At 44.8% G+C, this 23410-nt stretch overlaps 1 protein-coding gene across 2 annotated transcripts in view; it reads right to left on the bottom strand.

Moving 5' to 3' along the window:
• Nucleotides 1–23410, bottom strand: part of ssbp4 (single stranded DNA binding protein 4) — an 87614-nt gene that overhangs the window by 7904 nt on the left and 56300 nt on the right. For both annotated transcript variants that reach the window (XM_082524044.1, XM_082524045.1), the window contains exons 5-9: nucleotides 14946–15035; nucleotides 4038–4121; nucleotides 1512–1638; nucleotides 1307–1374; nucleotides 58–122 (exon numbers count right to left, since the gene is read on the bottom strand). In XM_082524044.1, coding sequence (XP_082380170.1) covers nucleotides 58–122; nucleotides 1307–1374; nucleotides 1512–1638; nucleotides 4038–4121; nucleotides 14946–15035 — 434 coding nt within the window. The remainder of the gene's footprint in view (nucleotides 1–57; nucleotides 123–1306; nucleotides 1375–1511; nucleotides 1639–4037; nucleotides 4122–14945; nucleotides 15036–23410) is intronic.

Here is a 23410-nt window from a genome sequence, read left to right as displayed (position 1 = left end):
ATCATATAGAAGTATATACAGAATTTACAGCCATAAAAAGAAAAACAGTCTACTAACATGTTCATGCCGGGCATCCCTGGCCCCATGGAGTTTGGAGGAGGCCTCATCCCTCCGCCATAGTTCTGCACAAAGAGATGAACACACAGTCAGCACAGAGCCTCGCACCTGCTCTGTGTAAAGGTTTGAATCTTAATGAAGGTCAGCGACGATCATGTCTCCCACTAACTAGTGTTTAATTATGTGGATGTATGAGCTGTGTGTGGGCTGCGCGTGAAAGAGGACAGCTGTGTGTGGAAGAGCCTGCGCACTCTGCACATGTTGTGAGTCTCTGTATACAGTAAGTGTCTCTATGTGTGCGCGCCCTCCCGCGTGTTTGCGTGTATGTTTTCATCGCTGCCCAGTGGGCTGCTTTGGCTGGCGCTACACGTGTGTCTTTGGACACGTGTGTGTGTGTGTGTGTATGACTGAGTGAGTGAGTAGGGGGGCAGGCCAGAGAGCAGCTCCACTCAGAGGAAGAGTTTTGTTCAGCAGACGATTACACTTGTCGAGCAGATGCCACACCAGCTGCTGGTACGCTCACTGCCAAAGTCACCGAGCCAGGGTGGCACAGAGAGGGGACGAAGGGCACGGGGAGAGAGTGTGCGTGTGTGTGTGTGCGCGCGGTGGCTGGGTGCAGAATGAAGCAGCTGTCTTATAATGGTAATTCAAAAGGACGCTGCTGTTTAAGCATCTTATGTATTAGAAAAAACAACATTAACACAAATCAAAGTGATAAAAGGAAACCGACAGCACCGTCTTTGGCACCACTTTTAAAAAAATATGTGTTGGTGGTGGCTTGCTCATAGCACTCTAAGCATTCAGTCTCTGTCTCTCTAGGTGGGAGTCAGCAAGTAGGATTTAACATGTAGAACTGGCGTTAGCAGTGGGTGGGCTCTGGTCGCAGCCAAGATCGGCGTCAGAGCGCTTCTGACATTTAAAGGCAAAGTTAAGAGATTGGCGGAACCAAAATTCCTGCTCAGCCAAGGAGAAGGATTATCTGCATGCTGTTTATAGATTGCTGCTTTGACATTATAGCTGTTTTTTATGGAAGCCCCTAATGAAGGGCAACCAAACACAGAGTTTGCTCATAAACTAAAGACCAGGCACCAAACCTGGCTGTGTGGCAGCTGCTGAGTGGGAGTGCAGTGGGCTGGTGGAGCTGAAGGACACTATCCACTGTCGTGACTTGCTTTAGTAACGGGGCCCTTTGTGTTTTACTCTATATGACTAATTTGGTCGTTTGTGTAAAAAAACACTGGTGGTTTACCTGTGGGCCCATGCCTCCCATGCCTCGGGGGGGATTCATTCTCATTGGACCGCCCATGTTTGGATGTCCTGTGATAAAACAGAATGTTGGCATGGCAGCACCACTTGGATCAATAACAAATCAATACAGGAGGAAGAAAGAAGATTCTCATTTAGAAGCCAATATAAAGTTTCTCTTCAAAACAGCACACTATGGCCGTCAGTACCTTGAGGTCGGGTGGGGTCCAGGCTGTTTGGAAGGAGAGGCTGTGACCCGGGGATGCTCCCGGGAGGCTGATTTGGCATACGGAGGGAAGGCCTTGGGCCACCTGGGTACCGTGGAGACATGAATGGCTGCAGAAAGGACAAGCGAAGAAAAAAACAACAACTTTATTCCAGGTGATGGCAAACATAAGGCCTGGGGGCCAGAAGTGGTCAGTCAAAAACTCATATTCGGCCCGCCGGACAGCTTTGGAAAATGTGAAAGATGCCATACGTTTTGGAATTTTAACTGTATTTTCAGATATTTTGCAGCTTTTCCTTCTCCATGGCCACTCATACTAAACCAAAGTAAATAAACAATGAAATGGCAGTTTTTTTGCTTTCTACTATACAAATTCAGGATTCAGGATCTGGCCCAATTCAGAACAAAATGGGCTCTACGTGGCCCACAATATGAAATAATAATGATCAGAAGCCAAAACACTAACACACATGTACATTTCTTGACTGAGAGTCCTTCAAATATGTTTGTGCTAATGACAACACAAAGCTACGGTTATGCCCCAAAACACAAAGAAGCCACAGTGCAGTTAGTGCAGAATGTGGCTTCACTTTAATGAAATCAGCATCGAAAGAAAAGCAATTTAAAGGGACTGGCACGATTAGATATTAACATAATGTATCAAGTAAATAAAACAAACAAGGTAATCATAAGGATATTATGACAATATTTATTTATAGCAGGGCTTGTAAAACGACTGCAGCGGGAGTCATTAAACACACGACGGAAATTAAATTGAGATAAAACGATAGAAAGTGCTGCACATATTAAAAATACACAAAACATCACAGTACACATGTCTCAGCATGCCACCGTCATTACCAGCTTAGCGAACATCAGATTCTGCTTTTAAAACACTGCATCCATAAATCACAGTGTACGCTGCCTTTTGGTGCTTCTGATTGAGAACTAATAAACACAGATCTCTATAACAAATTTAACTGATGTTATGATAATAATATCATTTCAACCAGCTTCTATTAGTCTCTCAAAATGTGTACAAATGTGCTCTCCGGAAGCAAGAATACTTCCATGTAAAATAGATTAGTCATATGTTTCCCCTCAGGTGAGAGCCAAACTGTTCTTGACAAGTGACACTTTGAAATGACATAAGGCACAAGATGATTAGCAAACCTGACTCTCTATAGCTGACCTTCTCATGTTTGAGGCTTTATCTTTGGATGTCAACAGGGGGAGCTATTGCGCTGAAGAACAATGTGCATGCTGTATTTTTGTTCTGTTTCCAAGTAAGGAGGGGCTTGTTGTTAAGTTTTGGAAAGTAAGACCTCAGGTGATAAATGCCATTAGGATAAAGGTAAAGGGGAAGTTAGGAAGATGGGGAAAAAAAACATGCAGGATAGAGATCTGGACCAGAAGAACAATACAAGGACAATAATGTTGCAGCGGGTGGGGGGGCATTAACATCACACGGCTGGATGAAAGCAGTAGTTCTACACCCCGTCTCTGTTTCTGTGCCATTCGGTGGTGGACATTTTACTACCGACCTCGCATACGCAGGCAGTCTAGCTACAAAGATTCTGCCTGGATTGCGTGATTCATACCAGAAACCTAAGACACGTTCACTATGTTTCAGCAGAGAGGGGACAAGACAAGGCTGGCCGGGACATGCATTACAGAGCCGGCGCACAACTAGTGAATAATGTAAAACACCAGAGACAGATGGTTTTCAGAATTACCTTTGAGAATACGTTGCTACAACTACAAATATCCACGCCCGGTGGACCACATTTCGATGTTAGACGATAAGAATTAATTCAAAAGTCAGTCCAACTATTTTAGTATCAAGAGGAAACGTGCAGATTTGAATGCTGATTGGGTAAGACTTGGGTGTTTTGGTCACGGAGCATGAGCCGCATGATGTTTGTATCATCATCTTATCACAGAGATAAGCACACACAACACAAATACAGCATGAGACTGCATTTAAATTATAATTATGTACTACATGTTTTGTGTGTCGCCGGGTGTGTGCGGTTGGAGCAAGTGGAAGATGAGTTATATAATAACAATTAGTCCTCGAAGTGAGAACCGACTCACTACCGTTTTCATTTGTACCCTCGTCACCTAAGTCGGCTTTCTCTTCGGCTCCTCTTCTCTCCTCCTTTGACCGTGTTGTGGTGGGTTTGTGCATGAAGAGCTGCACAATGTCAGGCTGTGCTGCAATATTAATGGTCTATTGATGGACTACGGGATGGTGAGTGCTGGGCTGAGGAAGAGAGGAGGCCCTCCAGATGCACCTCCGCTCTTTACAGCTGGGCCAACACAGCTAAATTATTCATCCAATCCACCATTGTGGATGCTGCCCGTCCTGCCTGTTAGCACAAGGGACCTGTGTGCGGTTTGTACACTTTTCACTGTTATTTGAGCGAGTGAGCGAGTGGAATCAAGGGTAGGCTCAAGAAGGAACCTACAAGCAAAGTGACAGACTGGATAAATGTTTGGTTCTTACCTGTCCATGAGGTCCCATCATGGGATTAGTGGGGTTATGTGGAGGAGGCTGCGTGTGAGGTGAAGGTTGAGATCCTGGGGGACCCTGGTGAAGAACAGATTTAAAGTTGTTTAAAAAACGAGCTTCAAGAATGTAATGAATGCAAATCTTTCTGGGGAAACATTATTAGCGCAATCAACCTTCAATAAATCACTTTTAATGTGAGTACTGCAGTTATAGGTTTGGTTTAGTTTTGCTTGGCCAGATTTTAGGAAATCTATCAGCGGCACTCCATCAGGGCAAGCAAGGCAAGCAGTGCTTGAACAGTGAAATCTAAAAGCAGAGATCAATCAAATCCTGAAACCAATCTCTCTTATTTTAAACAACTTTCTGTCTACAGCTTCTCATCTGTTTGCATCCATCTATCTACTTATCCAGGTTCAGGTCAGGAGTCTAAGCAGAGAAACTCTGGCTAACTCTTCCAGCTCATCTGAGGGGACACAGAGGCGTTCGCAGTCCATACGACACATAGACAATCTGCTGCTGACTCTGCTTTCACTGCTCTGAGATCAGTTTCAATCTGCCTGTTTGTTTAGCAACTAAACAAACCCTCTGTGATTTATCATCAGATTTATCATTTTCTCTTACTAACCACCGATACCAACAAGTGTAATTTAGAGGGGTTAGAGTGCAATGTGAAGAAGTTTAACAGGTAAGGCAGATTAGAATCTCTGAGAAATCATTTGTTTATACAGTTTATATAAAAAAAACAATCAACAATGGAGGCAATCACTAAGTGGTGATTACTCATGGCCCTCATTGCTCAAGCGTTTTAATTTAATATACTAAATGCAATATACTTAGCATATAGTATTTACAACATTTAAAATTCACCCAACCTTAAACACCTACAGCAATAACATTCACATCCATCATATGGATGTTATATTAACATCCATATAACATGTTCGGGAATGTTTTTCTGCACACTAAGTACTTTTACTTTTGATACTTTATTTACCATTGCCAATAATAGAGTTTGGTAATTGCTGACATTTTTTTAATAATATTTCTTCTTGCTTTCAATAAAGGAAAATTCCTTAGGAATTCGCGGGAACTCAGCGAATCCCAAAAAGTTTGATGACACTACAGACGTAAGTACAATATTTTAGAATACTTCAGGGTAGGTACAGCACGCAGAGAGGTGAAGATGTCCGGGAAGAGTGCTGCAAGATGCACAGGGCTGTCAGCATGTATATAAGAATAAAGATGGACAGGAGAAAAACTCGAAAAGGCTTTAATGTGGTCCAGTGGAAGAACATTTGTGTTTCTTCTTGAGTTTCTGGTCGCTGGTTGTCTCCCCGCTTGCCTTGCTGTAAAAGTCACTGCACACCACTGCGTTAAATATAACTGGAGCTTTGGTATTTTGGGGGGTGTGCTTGTATATTAAAAGGCTCTAATTTCAATAAACTCTCCTGAGTCTAAAAAATGATCAACTACACAAGCACAATTTATCACTCTACTTCAATGAGATAAGCGTGTTTTATGTAGCTGATGCTAATGCTGAAGTACAGGGAAATACTTTATTTCCCGGTATGTAACATTCAGTTCAAACAGCTCTCCTGGACATTATTACGGGAAATCAGAAACACATCAGTATGGAAAATAAGTAAGGAAAATAAGTATGGCATAATATCTGAAAAACACGATACTGACAGGAGACAAAGTAGTAAATGATCTGAAAGAGATGACCAAAGTTCTACTGGGACTCTAATTCTGCCTCACTTCACTTCATTGTGCACAAAGCAATCCTTTGTTAACATGCTGCTCGTATACAATGGCAAAGGCCCCTTTATCTCTTTCATCAGAGGTCAAAATGAGAAAATTAAAAATTAAAATTCACTGTAAATATGTAGAATGTCTTCACAACCATCATATTTAATCTGTTACACCAACAAAGAATGCTTCTAATAAGATCTGTCACTGACATTTTCAAAGGGCTGCATTGACTTCCATGCACAGGAATTGTTAATTGCCAGGATGGGGTCAGATCAATTCACGAAGTGGCCTGTAATCAGCATTCAATTACAGCACTGCTGCCAAAGGATAATTCAGGGTATTTTCAAACGTGGTATTATTTTTCTAAATTCTGCCGTGATGACACTTGATCCGGTTTGCCAGAGTTAAAACCGTCCAAAACAGAATCAAGGGCCAAAGCAAGCTTAATTCTGGAGCTCACTTCCACTCTCCAAAGAAGTGCCAAATATTTAAACCCAATCAAACATCATTATGGCAATGAAATAGAAGAATAAATCCCCCTCTGAAAATAACTGAAATTATTCTGTCATTTAAATCAACATTGAACTGAAGACTCAATCACTGCTATGTGAATTACAGTTTCAGTTTATATTATTAGAGAAAATGAGCTGAAACCACTCATAAGTTAATCTCTCACAGCAAACACCTCTACGTTAAAGTAACGCCGTATCACGGGACTAACGTCAACTCTGACCTCCGCGTCTCGTACTACAGCAGCATCATCTGACTCTGGCAGCAGTCACACCGCTAGAAACCTGTTACTAGCATCAATGTGGAGAAACGGGACCACCCACCGCCAGACCAGACTTATCTGCTAGTCTGCCAGAGCTTCTGTCAAGCACTTGGCTATCAAATAACATTACAGGTGTGTGTGTGTGTGTGTGTGTGTGTGTGTGTGTGTGTGTGTGTGTGTGTGTGTGTGTGTGCGCGTGTGTGAGCATGTGTGCAAGATGAGTGGCGGTGAGTGCAAATATAAGATCTCCCTCTTTCTTCACAGGTGATAGCAGGATCTTGTCTCAGGTGCTAAGTGTGTGCTGGCTTTGATATACCTGCAGGTACAGTATGAGCACTGAAAGTGGGCTGCCGGGGGGAGGAGGGGGGGTTTACTTTAACAGGTGTGTCTTTAACATCATTTTAAAGGTAAAGGATTATGGGAGTGCCCTTGACACTCGCTGGTTGACAGTATTAGTGCAGTTTACTCAAATAGACACCAACACACAGTTATTGGCTACACCACTGTACACTAGATTACACTTCTCCTAATAAAAGGGCCAATTTTAAATATTAAATGTATAAAAATCTAAAATAAACATAACTTTATGCAAATATTCTGCACGCTTGCCTAAAGTGGACCTATTATACTAATATATATTATAACTACAATACAGTGGTTGTTAGCGCTTATAGCAAAAAGATTTGAATCCACTGGCAGGGTGGGGCTTTCCTGTTGACATGCTTAGACTATTCCAGCTTCCTCCCATGGTCCAAAGACACACACAATACACTAATTGGTTATTCTAAATTGTAGGTATGAATGTGAGCGTGCTTCAGATTGCTCTAAGTGCTCAGTTTCAGACTGTTCTTTTCTACTCCTGGCTTTGTGTGATGTCCCTGAGCAGGGATATCACAGCTCTGGCTGTATGCACAGAAGCTCCTCCCAGTGCTGTTCAAATAGTTTTGCTTGCAAGAGGCAGCCAATCAGAAAGACATAGAATTTGTAGAATAAGTTTGGCATACATACGTTTGCACGACATTGTGATACTACTGCTCTCTCGCGAATAGCTGCAATTTTTAATTTTAATTATCAGAGCAAAATCATCAATCATCATATCTGCTGATGATGTTTCAGTTGACTGACTTTCAGCTAAACACACACAGCTGTTAGACAAGCGTGCCTCTTCACTCATGTGCATCGCTTTCCATGTAAGAGGCAGCTGCACATGTACCTGCTTCTCTTTTGCATCGGAGCTAGAGAGAAGCAGGTACATCCACATCCTCCGGCTCTACCTCACTTTCCCACCCGGCTCACTGCTCCACCCTCCCCGTGTGAGTGCTCTGTCGGCGCTCCGCCATCCAAGCCACAGAGCTCGACACCAGGAACCTGGAACTACAGCGGAAAGATAAACACGCCTGACTGACAGCTCGAAACAAGCGAGTTCCCACGAGCACGGATACAGTACTGCTGCACTGCCAGGTACGCCATACAAGAGCACAGATTTTGGCAGGAGAGATGAGCTCGTACTTACGCATGAAAATAACACTGCTCATGAGCAGAAGCACGTATTCAAGGACTTGTTACCCTTTATAAAAGGCAGAAGCAGCAGCAGGGCTCTTCAGACAGGTGCTTCCTCTCCCTGTGAGATGTGTCAGTTTACCTTTCATTGATTCTATTAATCTCATCATCATCTGAGACGTAGTCAAGTCTCCACAAAAGCCACTTTTTAACCAGCAACGCGACACGCAAACCTGGACGTGTTTATTTAGTTGTACATGCAGCACAGAGATGGCGTGCCGGCACAGTTATGACGTCTGTGCCGGTAACACTGTGGGTTTTTTCTGCCACTCCGTGTGCAGTGTGTATGTTCTGGGTGGTTAACACCAGCTGCACTGGCTCGCTCTGTCTCTCAGCAGGTTCACACTGGGGCTAATGCAGCGCTAGCTCTGTCTGACCTCAGAGGTTACTGTTGTTGCCGAGCCAGAGTGTGTGTGTGTGTTTGTGTGTGTCTAACAAGACACCCCTGACTGCACTGACCCAGCTGCAGCAGTCTGATTCTCATCCCGCCCCCCACACACACACAGCCTAGTTTCAGTCGCTCGAGAGGACACCGCATTGACTTGCATTCATCTTTCAGAGCCGTACCCTCGCACATAACCATGAGCGCTTCCTGCCTCACCTGAATCTTTGACATAACCATCACGTAATCCTTAAACTACTTTCACCAGTTTTACCAGCTGGTCACATGGGGACCATCTTCTCGTCCCCATATGGAGGTCTCAACATGATGATTGTGAGAACAAATTTTTGTTCCTGCAGGGTAGATAATACACAATCTCATTCACGCTCTCTCTCGCACACACTCACACACACACACACGCACACTTGCTCAGAAACTACACACAGAAACACTCACAGTGCTCCTCTCTTGTTCTTCTCTATAATGTACCATAATGGAGCGTAGCTCCTTTGACTGGGCCTCCCCAGGCCTTCCTGCTATTACATCTGAATGGGCCAGCATATGGCCTTTATGGCTCTACTGTTCCCTCTACAGGTCCCCGCAGAGAGAGGGAGCGAGAGAACATTTCAACTGTCGTGGAGGTATATGCAGGGCGAGTTTGAAAAGTAGCTTGCTTGGAGAGTGTGCGAGTGTGCGTGAGCTTGTGTGGCGTTGTTTGTGTATTCGTGTGGGAGAGGGGAAGGAGGAGGGGGGGGGGGGGGGGGACACGGGGAGCGTTAAATGAAGCAATTAATAAAATCATTTTCTACCCGGCTAAGGAGATAACAGCTTGGCACAGTACCACACACCCATCAACGCAACCCCCTCGCCTCCTCACCGCTCATTTCAGCTTAAGGAAGACCCACACTGCTGCCCCTGATGGACCACTAACAGAAAGAGTGAGAGCGAGGGAGAGAGGGGTGGAAGAGTAGCAGCCTGCTGAGGGTTTTTCACCTGTTTATAGCTGCCAACACTAGAGGGCAGTGTGTAACTTCTGTCAAACTTCTGGACACACACACACACACACACACACACACACACACACACACACACACAAAGAGTGAGAACACAAAGCAGCCTGCATCACTGAACACAACAAACAAAGCCAGGAGTAGCAGCGCACACACACACACACACACACACACACACACACACTGAATGCACACTCATTGTCATTCCTTGCTAACATTCCAGAGAGAGCAGCAGTGGCAGCAGTGGGTCTCCTGCTAGCTCATGCTATACAACATGGCAACATGTCAGCTCAGAGACGGGAGCACGCGATCAGGAGTGTTTTCTCCCGGAGGATAGCCGTTAACCCACTGGGACGGTGCCAAATTATTTACAGTATCGTGCAAAGGTTTTTGAGGTTTTAAACATTAATAGGCGGCACAGCCAAGAAGCATCTGATCAGCAGCAGGACGAGTCCAGAGTCAGAAAAGAAAAATTAGCAACAAGAACAAGGGGTACTGCTACAGGCGATATGCCCCCCCCCCTCCCAGAGGCATGGCCTCAGTAATCATGAGTATCAATGGAAAGTTCCCCAAAATGGAGCCACCTGCTTTTTAATTGATGAAAACTATTCATGCTTACTTCACTGTTGGTGCTTAAGGCTTCTGCCCAACCATTGGTGCACCAGTGTGGATCTGTGAGAAGGATTGTGGGAATTCAACCAATGTAGAGGCCGCAGGGACACGTTTCCAAAAAAGCCAAAAGCATGCAGTACGACAGCCGTGATGCTACGTGCTGGTCGAATGTTGACTGGCTGAAAATTTGTCTTTTCGAAAGGAGCAACAAATGAGTTAAGCACAAAGCAGTACAAAAGCACACCTCAAACAACGGCAGCAGGGACACTTTACGTTGTTTTAACTCTCAGCTTCACGAAACGACAAAGAAGGTCTTTGTCCATTGTGAATTTCCAGACGGAGCAGCGATGTATTGCCAACTTAATTGCCACGTATGGGGAGAGGGGGCTGCTACGCAATATAGCGGAAGTGTGCTCATTGGCAGGACGTGGTGGCGACGCCGCTCGCCACTGCTTCGCCCACATTCTTCTGCTCTCTGCGTGTTGTTCATCGCGAGGTGATGCCGTCCTCCAAAAAGCCAACAGCTCGTTGCCTTCTGGTTGCAGTGCACGGCTACGACATGCAGACACAGTCTACAAAGATACTGAAGCAATACTACACCAGGACCTGAGCTCTTTCACCAACACGCAGAGAAACATGTGATGTTTGCCTCTAAACAGATGAAATCACGTGATGGTGGAGGTGAAGCATGAACAGCAGGAGAAAAAGGCTTCATTCCTTATTATCATTCATCATTAATGTTCATGAGCCAAGTCTAAAGGAAAGTGCAGGTACACGATGGAGAGAAAAGGTTTTCCCGAGTACTGCTTCTCATTTTAAAGTCTGTCATTCAAGGGGAATTGTTGGGTATGATCTTTGTGGCTGTCCTCTCAAGGATAAGCAGAGTCCCTCTTCTCAGTGGAAAGTTTTGACTCGTCTGGGTCCTTTGACATCTGTGTCTTCCACTCACGCTGCTTTTTCACATGTGTTAGAAAAGCAGATTAAACATTTTTGCATAACTTTTTAAATATGTCGGTGGTTTTTGTTGAGAGGTTGAACACTGTTACACCTCACTTTGTTAACTTTGGGCAACTTTGTGATTATCCCTCTGTAAAGTCCGCAATCTCCACTAAAGGACCGGCGCCGGCCCTAACAGAAGAAATAATATTTCAGATGCTATTCCTCAATCACTTCTGTACGGTTTGCAGTCTGTCATTCACTTTCCGAAGCACTTCACCTTATTTATCTGCATCTTTGTAATACGACTGACCGGACTGAACCCCGAGCCCAGTCTTACCTTTGATAAATAAATTACCGAGCGCAGATGTCTCCCTAATTCGCCATGTGCGTGCCATGTGTCAGCTTTGAACAGGTTCTTAAATTTGCCTTTGATACCTGGGTTGCTTGTTCTTAAATGTGTAATCAAACCTAATCCTCTTGTTGTGCTTTTTCGTGTTGTCCCTGAAGAGCTGCAATTACCTGCCGTAAATTGCACAGCCTTTGACTCTCGATCCTCTTTTTTATTTTTTTTTTGGCAAGAGGAACAATTCCAGTTTAGTAGAGAGAGGATGCCCCACCCCGGCTGGTTTACACCCCTACGAGAGTGCGCTCTGTGTTTTTGACTGCGTTACGTGTCGTGTGTAGATCACAGAAGCAGCTCGAGAGCGAGGCGCTTCAGATCATTTAATGTTCATTTTCTCATTTGAAAAAAAAAAAAGATTTTGGAAAGACTCCCCTGACATCTCACTGTCCTCTTCTTTTTCCCCTCCTCCACCCTCCTCTATCTCTCCTTGTTGCCTCTCGTCCCTAATTTTCCCTCCCCCCTCCTCCCCCGTGTCATCTCCCCTTTTGCTTGCCCTCCCCAGAGGGCTATGATGCAGCAGCGATGGACTTCTGCTGAGAGACGAAGGACTACACACCAAACGTGTAGACACTTATTCTATTCTCTTTCTTCTTCTGTCTTTCTGCCTAAATGATGCCCCCCCCTCCCCCGCACCCACCCCCGAATGCCAGGCTCACCCTGTGAACTACACATTAGGATAACATGAAGGAAGACCCTCCTCCTCCCATCTCTATTTTCCTCCAGTGTCCTGTCTTTGCCCCTCATCCCTCTCTCCCAGGACTGGAGCCAGTGTTGGGGTCACCTATGTTAATTGCTATGCTAGAGCAACTGGGAAAAAACACACACACAGCACACACGAGCAGTTCACACACAGTCGGTGAGTAAGCATGTGTCACTGAAGCGGCGTGTGAGAAATAATAGTTTCAAAAACAAGGGAAATGGAGAGAGTGAAGAAATGTCATGAAGAAGGATACCTGGCGTGTGAAGGAGAAGGTGAGGGAGGGAGAAGGTGGGAAAGGAAGCCGACCCAGAGTTCAGATGAGAAATGACCGAAACGCCGAGGAAATTTCGCTTAGCTCGATGTAATCCATTCACAATTCTACGGCAAGACTGTGGTCCACTCGACTAACCGTATCTCAGGAGTGACTGAGGACACGAGCACAATTTCAACAATGTGTGCGAAGGGGGGGGGGGGGGTGAAACAGCTTCCCCTTCATTTGAATGAACAAATGCAATGCAGAATTCTCAGCAGCCTGCACTTTCAGCGTGGACCGCAGCCATTAGTTCAATGGGGAATTAATGTCAGCTACCTACAGAAAGCAATGAGCGGGGCTTCGGCTCTGGCTCATGTTGAAGGATGCTGTTGTACCACTAACAGTGTGAGCTTGATTTAGGGAAATCTTTGCAGTGGCACTGGGAGCATTTTGTCTCGGTGCACTGTGCAGGCTCTGTGCTCGCACCTTTGTTTTCTTGTTTTCTTCACCTTTTCCTGCTTTGCTCAGCTAATCTGAGCTGAAGAGGGGAGGAGAAAGAGAAGAAGGATGGATGAAAAGAGAAGAAAAGATGAAAGTGAATACAGCATCCATCCCTCCTTGTTCTCCTCCTCTCTGCCCATCCTGTCTGTCTGTCTGTCTGCCCTGCACACAGGGTCTATTTATGGAAAGCAATGTCACTCACGCAACACCATCAGATAGCTCTCTCCCTGGCCTGCTCACTGCTCATACATCATTAACATTCTCTACCACCCCAGCATGTACATGCATGCGCACACACACACACACACACACACACACACACACACACACACACACACACACACACACACACACACAGAACATGACACGCTGCCAATCAAACAAGAAAAAACAGGCTGTACTCAAACTGTACGTATGGAAACATCAGGTATGCTATAGACAGAGAGTGAGAGGAAATTTGTGCAGCATGCTTACAGCACTGAGCATGTTTAATTATACTCACAAAGGATTAATAAAGTAAAGTATTATTCTTAAAGACGTATTGTAATTTTATTGCATTGCCTGGTCAGCCGAATCCTGTTTGATGTTTAACTCAGGAGAAAGTCTTTAAATGGCTGAGACGCTAGCAAGACTCTTACACATCACAGGGATTTACAAACAAAAATCTCAAAAATAAAACTTTAAAAATAAAATAACAATAAATGCATTATTAAACATCTTTGTTTATTAATTTAAGGAAAATTAATTAAATTTAAAAGAATATATATATATATATATATATATATATATATATATATATATCAACCAATGTGAGCACGAGGCTGGGATCTGGTGACTGAATATTATATATTCAATATTCTGCTGACAGTTATTGATCTTACATGGTTAGCAGGACAACCCTTCTAGCTAGCATTAGCGATTGAAGGAGCTTTGTTATCTTTGGACAGAGAGGACTTTTTCCAAACTCTAACCAATAAAATTCAGCAGCCGGTCGGCAACTCCTTGGCAACCAATGGTCGCTAGGGAAAAACGCTCGGTTACAGACCAGAGGGAAAGGGTTGCTCTCGGCTGCTGCGTTGAAAGCCACCAAAAACAACCTTGTGATTGCTTTGGTGTCTTTGCAGACAGCTCCTTTACGTGACCTACAGACTGCGTGGAAACTGTCAGTAAATGGAGCTGAGTTGGCTGAATGTTGTACTACTCCTTTAAAGGCTCCACTCCACAAGAAGATGTCCAGGGTTTCGCTAAATGACATCAAACTTTTGCAGGGGATGAATGCCCTCTTCCTTCTGTAGGCGTTTCACCTGAATTGCTCGTGGTATAATGTGAAAAATCTCATATTTGCTGGTGACTTCTTTCTTACTCAAACTGTCTGCTGTAGAAAAGCTGCTTTAAGCCAATTCAGATTTCCTGTTCTCACCCTCAGCAATTCACAGCATATCTTTGGGGGTACAGTTACTTTAAAACCTCAATTTTGTAAATGTTACGAGTTTAATGTGTGTCACAGTGTCAAATAAGGCTCCTATATGTCCTCATTTGAATATGTGAGAGTGACGGAAACAGAGAAAAGAGTGCGAGTGACCTCGTCAGCCTTTGAGACAGCCCTCAGAGAACAGTGATGACAGGAGGAATTAGTGAAGCAACACAGACCAGAGAAAATAGCCTCCTCTTCACTCTGCTTTTTCCTCCCCTCCCAGCAAACCCAACACCTCCTTCACTTGCAAAGGCATTTCATATTCTGGAAAGCACACGGTAACACAGAAAACTCTACGGGTAGAGTCTAGAGCAGCAGACAGAGCACCAGGAGTTAACATCCCGGGCATATGGACATATGGGATGGACGCAGAGAGACAGAGAAGGGAACACATCTGGACAGGGATTAGGACAGCTAAAGAGGCTAAAAAAAGGAGGAGGAGACAGAGGGATAGGCTTAGCCATGGCTAAGGGAGGGGTGATGGTTGGAGGTGATTGTGGGGGTGGGTGAGGGATGAAGTCAGACGGAAGGTCATTTTTCTTACTTGAAAGAAGCCCGGGGGCATGGGTCCTCCTGGCATGCCATCATTGGGTGGCATGTTGCCCATCACTGGACTGGGAGCAGCGGCCGCGCTCTGAAAGAACAACCACAACAAAACCAAAATAAAAGCCTCTGCATTTCCCTTCAGCGGATTAACACACAGTCACGGGACAATCAACGATCGGCAAGGTGTTAAAACAATCCTGTGTCTGCCGAAATTAATAGAAAGAGATACGCGCTGTTCGGAAATGATTTGCCATCAAACTTTTTTCCTTTTTTTCACCCTGATTGCGCTCTTTCTGGAGCAAATGGAGCAATTACAGATATCTCACGATATCTGACGGAGATATGATTGTCTGGGTGCTGTGATAAACCAATCGATGGACACAAAAACAAAATGCAAATATGGTAATTTAGTGGGAACATTAAGGAAGGAATTCTGTGGGTTTGGAGTAAACTAGTTTCCCCGTTGCGCTATGAATGGACAGCACTTTTTTTCCAATAACTGCTAAAGTAAAAAAAAACAAAAAACAAAAACAGGGCATAAATGTGTCACTTGAATGCATCTATGACTTGTATTGATTTTGGACTGTATTTAATCTTTTCTCTCACAGTAATAATGATGCTAAACATCAGGGAGAAGAGACGGATGTGGCGCTGCCTCAGTCGTGCCGACCATCAGCACATCGTTGGCATGGCCAGGGCAATGCAAGGAGCAATTAAAAAAAGTTGCAATGATTCCTGTGGAAGAAGAACTGAAAAGCTAAGACCGCACAGATACCCCGACATCTAACAAGCAACCCGTCTTAATGTCTTCCAGACACGACCTAGATGCTGTTACTCCAAAGGCTGTGGAGGATGGACGGGTGTACCAAAATAGTCACTGTTGCTTTCTCTTAAAGATGAACACAATCTAACGGCCTTAACTATAACCATGGGTCTTTTGATTAAGCATAACCAATTAAAAGCCTCAATATCTGCTATTGAACATAGATGCAAATCCACATAATTTACAAATGCACATACACAGCGCTCTCCTCCAGCCCTTCCCCCACTGTAACCGGAGCTCCGCTCACTTCCCTCCGTGCCTCGCCTGACCTGCACAGCCCAGACACTAACTAGCACGCCCCGGGGCCACGAGGCAGGGCGCGCACAATCGCGCATGCAAAAACTGCAGCGGCAAAAGGGTGTGAATCTGTGGGGCTCTGAAAACAACCGTGACAGAGCACGGATGTGGCATCGACAGAAGTAAGGCAAGAGCCAAAACTGGAAAGAGAAAGGCATAAAGGAGAGAGGGGAGACATTTAAACAGAAAAGGCTGGCAAACAATAGGAAGCGGGCCAAGAGAGGAAGAGCTGGAGAGCTCTCTCAGAGGGTGAGGAGAGGTCAGACAGTGAAGAAGAGCTTAGTACAGATGCTTCTATATTACTCTCAGGTCTATGTGTGAACTGTCAGTTCTTTCCAGCCTCAACAGTAGACAAGCAAGAAGAGGAAGAGGTCAAGAGGATCTTCCAAACCTTAAAATAAAGAATACAGCACACAGATAAAAAATGGACACTCACCCCTCTTATAATAAGTGCTAAGCATCATTTTTCTTCCTTCCACTGTGACCTGGTGGCCTGGGAAGCATGTGAACTCTCCCAATGTTTCTTTTAACGCATAAATGCCAAATAACTCAGGTCTTAAATGAGACTCAGTCTCACAGACATCTGCGACAGGGGGACAAAGTCTTTGGCCCCAAAGAGTCTGTTTAGCCTTCATGTGACAGGACAGAGAAAAGAAGACAAGAAAGCTGGGAGAAAGACCGGGGTAGATATGCAGTTAGCTTTAGTATTAGCTTTAACCCGGTGAAGCACACCGATGTCCCGCAGAAACAATCTCAAAATCATTGGCTACAGTCTGTAAACAGTTAATCAGTTTTTTAAAGTACATCTGTATTTGTAAACAGTGATTAGCAGATGGAACAGGAAGTCTTGTGTAGTTGTCCATTGTCCCCAGAGGCTACCACGATGTCCACACAGGAAGCAACGAGCAGCAACTCGGCAACCATTCAGCAGCGACACAAACAGGTGCAAGTAAGGGGAAAACTATTAAACATAAAAACGTGAAATTCTAACTAGTCTTTTTGACCATCAGAGCAAATCAGGATGTGTTGTTTAGGAAGATGCATAAAAAAATGACAGAGTATTGAGTAGTTAAAATATGGAAAGAAAAAGTCCTGTATATGAGCACACACTATTGGTATGTAGCCGAATTTCATAATATTACTTTTTACCGTGAAGGACATGAGAGCCTCGAAGGTCCCCGACCATCACGTGTGGGCGGGGCTTTAGTCAGCAATCGCTTCCCAGGTTGAAAAGGGTCCGACAGGTCAGGTCAGGTAATGGGGTTGGCCTAAGCAACAGATTGGGTCCCATAGAAGCATGATTGTGGCAGATGATTTGTGTTGTTTCAGATCTCGAGCCTGTGTGTGTTTGCGTATGAGAGGGTTTGAATGGATCCATTATTAGGTCTGATTATGCTAATAATCACTGCAGGATTAAAACAAAAAAAAAAAAGTGTTTTCTGAATCAAGATGGAGTGTGTGAACTGCGAAAAGAAGTCGCTGCTTGTTACTTGGTTTTGGTGAGGGACTCCTTTGTGCATAATTTGGGCTTCTGTACTTCTAGGAGCCATATTGATGGAGCAACTGAAAAATAAAAATAAGGGCGCGAGACTGTAAAGTGTGCAGTGGTGCGCTTTTTTCTCCTGTTGAACAATGGGCAGCAAAAACAATGGGCTGAATACTGTACATATTGACATACATGCGTCCACACCAACACAAACACACGTGCGCACGGTTAACCAACTGCGGTTTGTCTCAGCGCTTTAACGGCCGTGCGGAGGGAGGGAGGGAGAAAATAGGAAGATGAAATAAGAATGAGAAAAAGGAAAAGAGAAGATAGCTCAATAGACAGCAGGACATCTTAGAGGGAGGAGGAAGAGTGAATGGAAGTGGTGCTGGCATGTAAGTACGTGTGACGAGTGTGTGTGTGTGTGTGTGTGTGTGTGTGTGTGTGTGTGTGTGTGTGTGTGTGTGTGTGTGTGTGTGGCGAGTGAGTGTGTGCGTACGCGCGAGCCTGCCTGCCTCAGCCAGCCAACGAGGCTCCACAGTACTCAGGTGAAGCAGCAGCAAAAGGCCCCTTCTCCTAGTTGCCATGACAACCCCGACCTCAGCTCCTGCTCTCCAGTGCCCATTAAAACCCTCAGGCCGTCAATCATCAGTATGGCCAGGGAGCAGAGAGAGGGAGAGAGGGAGAAAGCGATAGGTGGAGGGAGAGAAAAGCAAAAAGAAAGAGAGAGAAGAGAAAGAGGAGGAAAAGATAGAAAAAGAAACAGACGTGGAGTTTAAAGCAGCCTGTGGCTTTTGATAGCTGCTGCCCTTTTTGCCACAGCTATCTCTCTCCTTTTCTTCCCTCCGCACAAACAAACCCGATACACAAAACCTCCACAGTGCTAACTCCTCACCACCGTCGCTCTCCTTCAGCTCTCTCTCCATCCCCACCGAGCCAGCCAATAATCAGCGCCGCATTTCTACGACACGTATTAGGCCCATTGTAGGCTGAAAAAAATTACAAAGCCGCGAGAGGGTAATATTCAGAGAGAATACAGTCATGAAAAAGCTCAGCTGTTCTCTGAGATTAAAGTGGAGCATCTAGGCGTAACTTTGCGAGTCTTTGTTTCAAGACAAAATATTTTCGGAGATTATAAAACGATAACTTCATCACAAATACCCGCCGATGTCATAAGCAGAAGAGCGATGCTGATGTAAGCGGCGATGCTGTTGCATTAGTCCATTGTGTTGAAGCTGCTGATCCACAAAAGCCATCACCTCGTCCAAATCAGCACACGCTTCTTCATGAATAGGCCAAATTCACTGCAATCGTTCTTCCAAGCTACAATCAAAAAATATGACTGCGAATTTGGTCATTATTTCAAAAAATGAGCCAAGAATCCAGCTCTTCCACTGAAACAGCGACTCTCAGCAGAAACGTTTACGACCAGTGACGCCTGCAATACGCCACTTTTATAACATTACTTCGTGATCCCGTCTTTCCCAAACACAAGGTTTTCTCTTGGTTCACTTGTAACTAATGAACTTACACGATTGATATGCGACATCTTCATTTCTTAACCCTGCATCCATCCATGCCGCCTCCATGTTTTGCAAATGAGCTAAATGAGTTAAGGATATTCTCTCGTCTCTGCTGATGCGTGACGAGATTCACAGCATCTGAAGTCTTTTTGTGTCTGTGAGGTGCATCTGTTTAACGCTGTAGTTTCACTTGTTGGAAAGACTCTTTCCAAAAGTTAGACGAATAGATTGATATCACTGTCATATCTTTTCTGGTAAATAAGCTAAAGCCAGAAGCCAGTAAGTTCAGCAAACACGGGAGAACAGCACACGAGGCTCAGCTGGAAGAGGAGCATAAATCTTTCCGTGTAACTCTTCAAGCAAGAAAACAAAGGAGCGCATTTCTCAAACTGTAATCCATTCTATAATAACACAGACCGCACTGTGCTTGAGACAAAGGCTAAATAACGAAAATAAACTTCATATTTCAGTTTGTTCTCTTAGCGTTTATAATTGAGACGACTTGAATCTCTCCAACGAGTGATAAGATGATCAGCAGCTGCCATTTTGAGGTGTCCCATGATGTGACATAACCACGGCAATCTTTACCATCGCCGGCTTGCACGAGATGCGAGAGAGGCATTATCGGAGGACGTGCATTTGACAATTTCCTCTAACAGAAGGGGGTCTGCCCTCCTTTGGCCCCTTGTTGTGATCCTCTTTAGTGCCACGGTGGAGGCTGGCTAACCGGCTAGGTCCACAGACAGTGAGTGAGCGGCTCTATCTGCCCAGTGATCAGACCTCAGCTTCCAGGGGGTAATGGATCTGCCGTTATCTGGGTCCAGACAAGCAGGCCAACACACTGCTACCTGCTGGTCACAACAACACTGATACTGACCTGTTAGTATCTGTGTGAGTGTGTCTGAATATCTGTGTGGAAGCCTGTGTTTATTTCCGTTTCCAAGGGTTTAGCCTGACCTGACTGTACTCACGCAGAAACACATGAAACCGCCCAAACCGAGATCCTCTGACCACAAAGTTCACGCATGCAGCCACACACAGAGTAACAGAGTCCAGTCCAAGCTCGTGTTTCCCAAAACAGGGCATCGCTTTATTTTTCATTCTTTGTCTGCTGAACAAAAAAGCATAAACTGCTGAAGAGCAGGTGAGATGAAGTTGTTAATGTAAACAACGAAGACAGAGCGAAGCCTTGTGATTCGGTTATGGCTGACGTTCACGTAAAGTTACACAGAGATGTGTTTGCACACGCGTGTCTCACGCCAGACTGAGCGCTCTGTTATGTGTCTATGTATTTAGTTCCTGTTGGTTTCATGTGGCCCGTGTGCAAACCAAACCAGGAATTACTTTTCACAACCCTGCTGACTGTCACTGCGATCGCCGTCTCCTCCCATCTCTCCCATTTGTCCTTCTGTCACGGCCCTCCTTCTCCTCCCCTTAGCTTCAAGTGCTCCAATAACTGTCAGTGAAGTCAACTCTATAAAGATTAGCAGCGAGGCAGCTCGGTGTGAGCGGTGCTGCCGGCGGACAGACGGCTCCGATCGATGGAAGACAGAGAACTGCCGGGTCGCTCTGCCAGGAACCCTGCTCCAAACCCTGCCACATGGAAATCCCCTCAATGGCTGGGTCTGCTCTGTGTGCAGACACACACACACACACACACACACACACACACACACACACACACACACACACACACACACACACACACACACCAGGTATGCAGAAAAATCTGCATGGTAAGTATGCACAGGGGTGTTCTTGCACACAAACACACACATATGCTGTTGCCTTCCCATAGCTCTGGCAGCTGTTATGTCAATCAGGTGAATTAATTACCGGTAAACAAATCTGCTTGGGATCCCCCCGCAGTACACACACACACACAAACAAATACACACACACATCCCTCCTCCTCGCACTGTTCCTGTCTCTGAACCATCTCCTCCCAATATTAGGGCCCCAGACGCCCGGAGCAGCCTCCCAGCTACCCAGTTATTGCTCTGAGCTGGAAGCCCAGAGGGAAAGCTCTGTGAGAGGGGACGCCGCCCGGATCTCCCCACGCAGCCCCGGAGCACACACCTAAACTCCCACTACACCTCTCAGGATAACCAATCAACCCATGGCAATCCACACACTACCTGTCAGGGAAGAAAACAAATTACTGTGGACACACACACGCAGACACAGTGAGATGAAACAAACAAATGCAGAAACACAAACTATTCTCCTCGTCAACTGCTGCCTCTTGTAAACATCATATTGATGCGGTGGCTCTCTGTGGATGGCAGCTGACAGAGTGAAGAGGAGGGAACACCACGTGACCGACAAACAGCCTGAAATAAGGAAAGCCAAGCAAACAAAAACAGAAATTTTGTTTGATGTTTATACGTAAATCGGGAGGAATTAGCATTTTCTGGATCAATGTATTACTAAAGTTTTACTTTAGCTTTGGTCCTTGACAGTCTTAATAATAAAAACAAAGAGAACAAGGCGCCATCACCAAAAACACAAGAAGTCGGACAATCGGGGAGGATTTAAGAGGATTTAGTCTTATCTGCATTAAGGAACAAAGGCGCACAGCAACAGCCTGGTTCAACTTTCGCCAGATGACCTTTACTGTGTGGATACACGTTTTTTGTGGACGATCACTTTTATGGCTTTATGTCCAAAATAAGTGGTTCTGTTGAGGATCCGGTTAACCTAATATTTGTCTCCAGTCTGACCATCTGACCAATCAAATCAGGTTGACTGACGTCACCGCTGTCAGTGTGAAGGAAGAGGATTTTGCCGACCTCAAAAGGAGGAGGAAGAAGAAGCTGCCATCTTGTATCTTATTTTAAAAAAAAGAAGGAAAAGTAAATGTATCTCTTTGATATATCACAATGTTAATATTTTTTAAAGGGGTAACGTAACAACCAACCGTGACCAAATGTATCTTTTTCTCTCTTTGTGATTAAGACTGTAGTTAGTACAAAACAAGCGATCTAAAAATGCTGCACTGGGCTCGCAGAAATCTCATGAAAACAACAATAAAAGTAATATAATAAACAAAACATGTTGAAAATGACTCGCAGCATACTTTATGAAGTCTTTAACTCAACGCTAAAGCTAAACTCTGAGTGAAATGTGACACAAACACGGGTAAACTAAGTAAAACACATATTTACGGAGACTAATTTAGTTCCTGGCCTCCTGACATACACTTGTGTACCTTCACACGCCTTTACCGGCGCTCGGCAGTTAATGACCAAAGCTTGGCGATGGCCCGCTGCTCTCTTGGTGACCCTTTCTGACACCGGTCCCCCCTGCTGGCACTTCTCTTTAATTACACACACAAACATGTGTGCAGACACACAAACACACACTGATATTCAGCTCCTGCCTCCCACTCCGCCCGTGGCCTTTCACTCCCTCATTAGACAGTTGGTGTTGGGTGGAAAGCCACGACAGAACCAGAGGACAGGGTGCCGCGATGACGCTTGTCGGCGAGCACGCGCATACACACTTTAAGCAAAGGATGAGGAGTTACACGTGCACAAAGCTAAATGCCTAATTGAAGATTATTAATGCTGCTAATTAGGGAATAATAGAACGCTCGGAGCTCAGAAACAAAACCTAATAGACAGAGAAAGAAAGGTGTGTGAGTATTTGTCAGAGATAGGAGAAAAGGTTTTATCATGCATCCTTCCACCCTCTGAAGTATGTCTGGATATTTCCTGAGGTGAGATGCTCAGGTGTGCAGGTCAGACAGGGCTGCAGATCATCCCCGGAAAGAGCCAGACCCGAAGATATGTGTCGCATTTATGGCTCTCTCTCAGTGTTTGCAAAAAATGTAAATAAATGTTTGTCATTTATTTACATTTTACAGCTCAGTTCCACATCTACAGCGTGTCAGGCGCCGCGCGTCCTTGTCTTTCATCAGCTGACCTTTAACACTAAGATTCAACAGTTACACGGCGAGCAATCCCTCATAAAGGAGGCGCAGACATCTCATCCTCTCTACACCAAGAATGCAATGCAGCCAAAAGCCATGTTGCTTTTTTGCCAAGCAGGCGAGGTGCTCCCTATTTTCAGCTACAAAACCTCAACCTCTGCCATGGCTTTCATTATCACTTTTTCCTCTGCCATCTCCAAGCAAAAAAACAAAAAACAAAAACCAGAACACCACAGCAGAAAATCAACAGGTTCACAGCCGCTGTCTGGGCTGTGCAGAATGTAATTCTGGGAAATGCTGAGATGAAGCTGGTAACACAAAAAATTACAGAATATAAATTATAAAGGAAGGAATGACCCAAACTTCTGTTGGGCAGATGAATAAAAGCATCAGTGGATTT

Source organism: Aulonocara stuartgranti (genome assembly GCF_965226115.1).
Source record: "Aulonocara stuartgranti genome assembly, chromosome: 23".
NCBI classification, from domain to species: Eukaryota; Metazoa; Chordata; class Actinopteri; order Cichliformes; family Cichlidae; genus Aulonocara; species Aulonocara stuartgranti.
The sequence above is the reverse complement of the archived record's forward strand: the minus strand, read 5'-3'. Positions and strand labels throughout refer to the sequence as shown.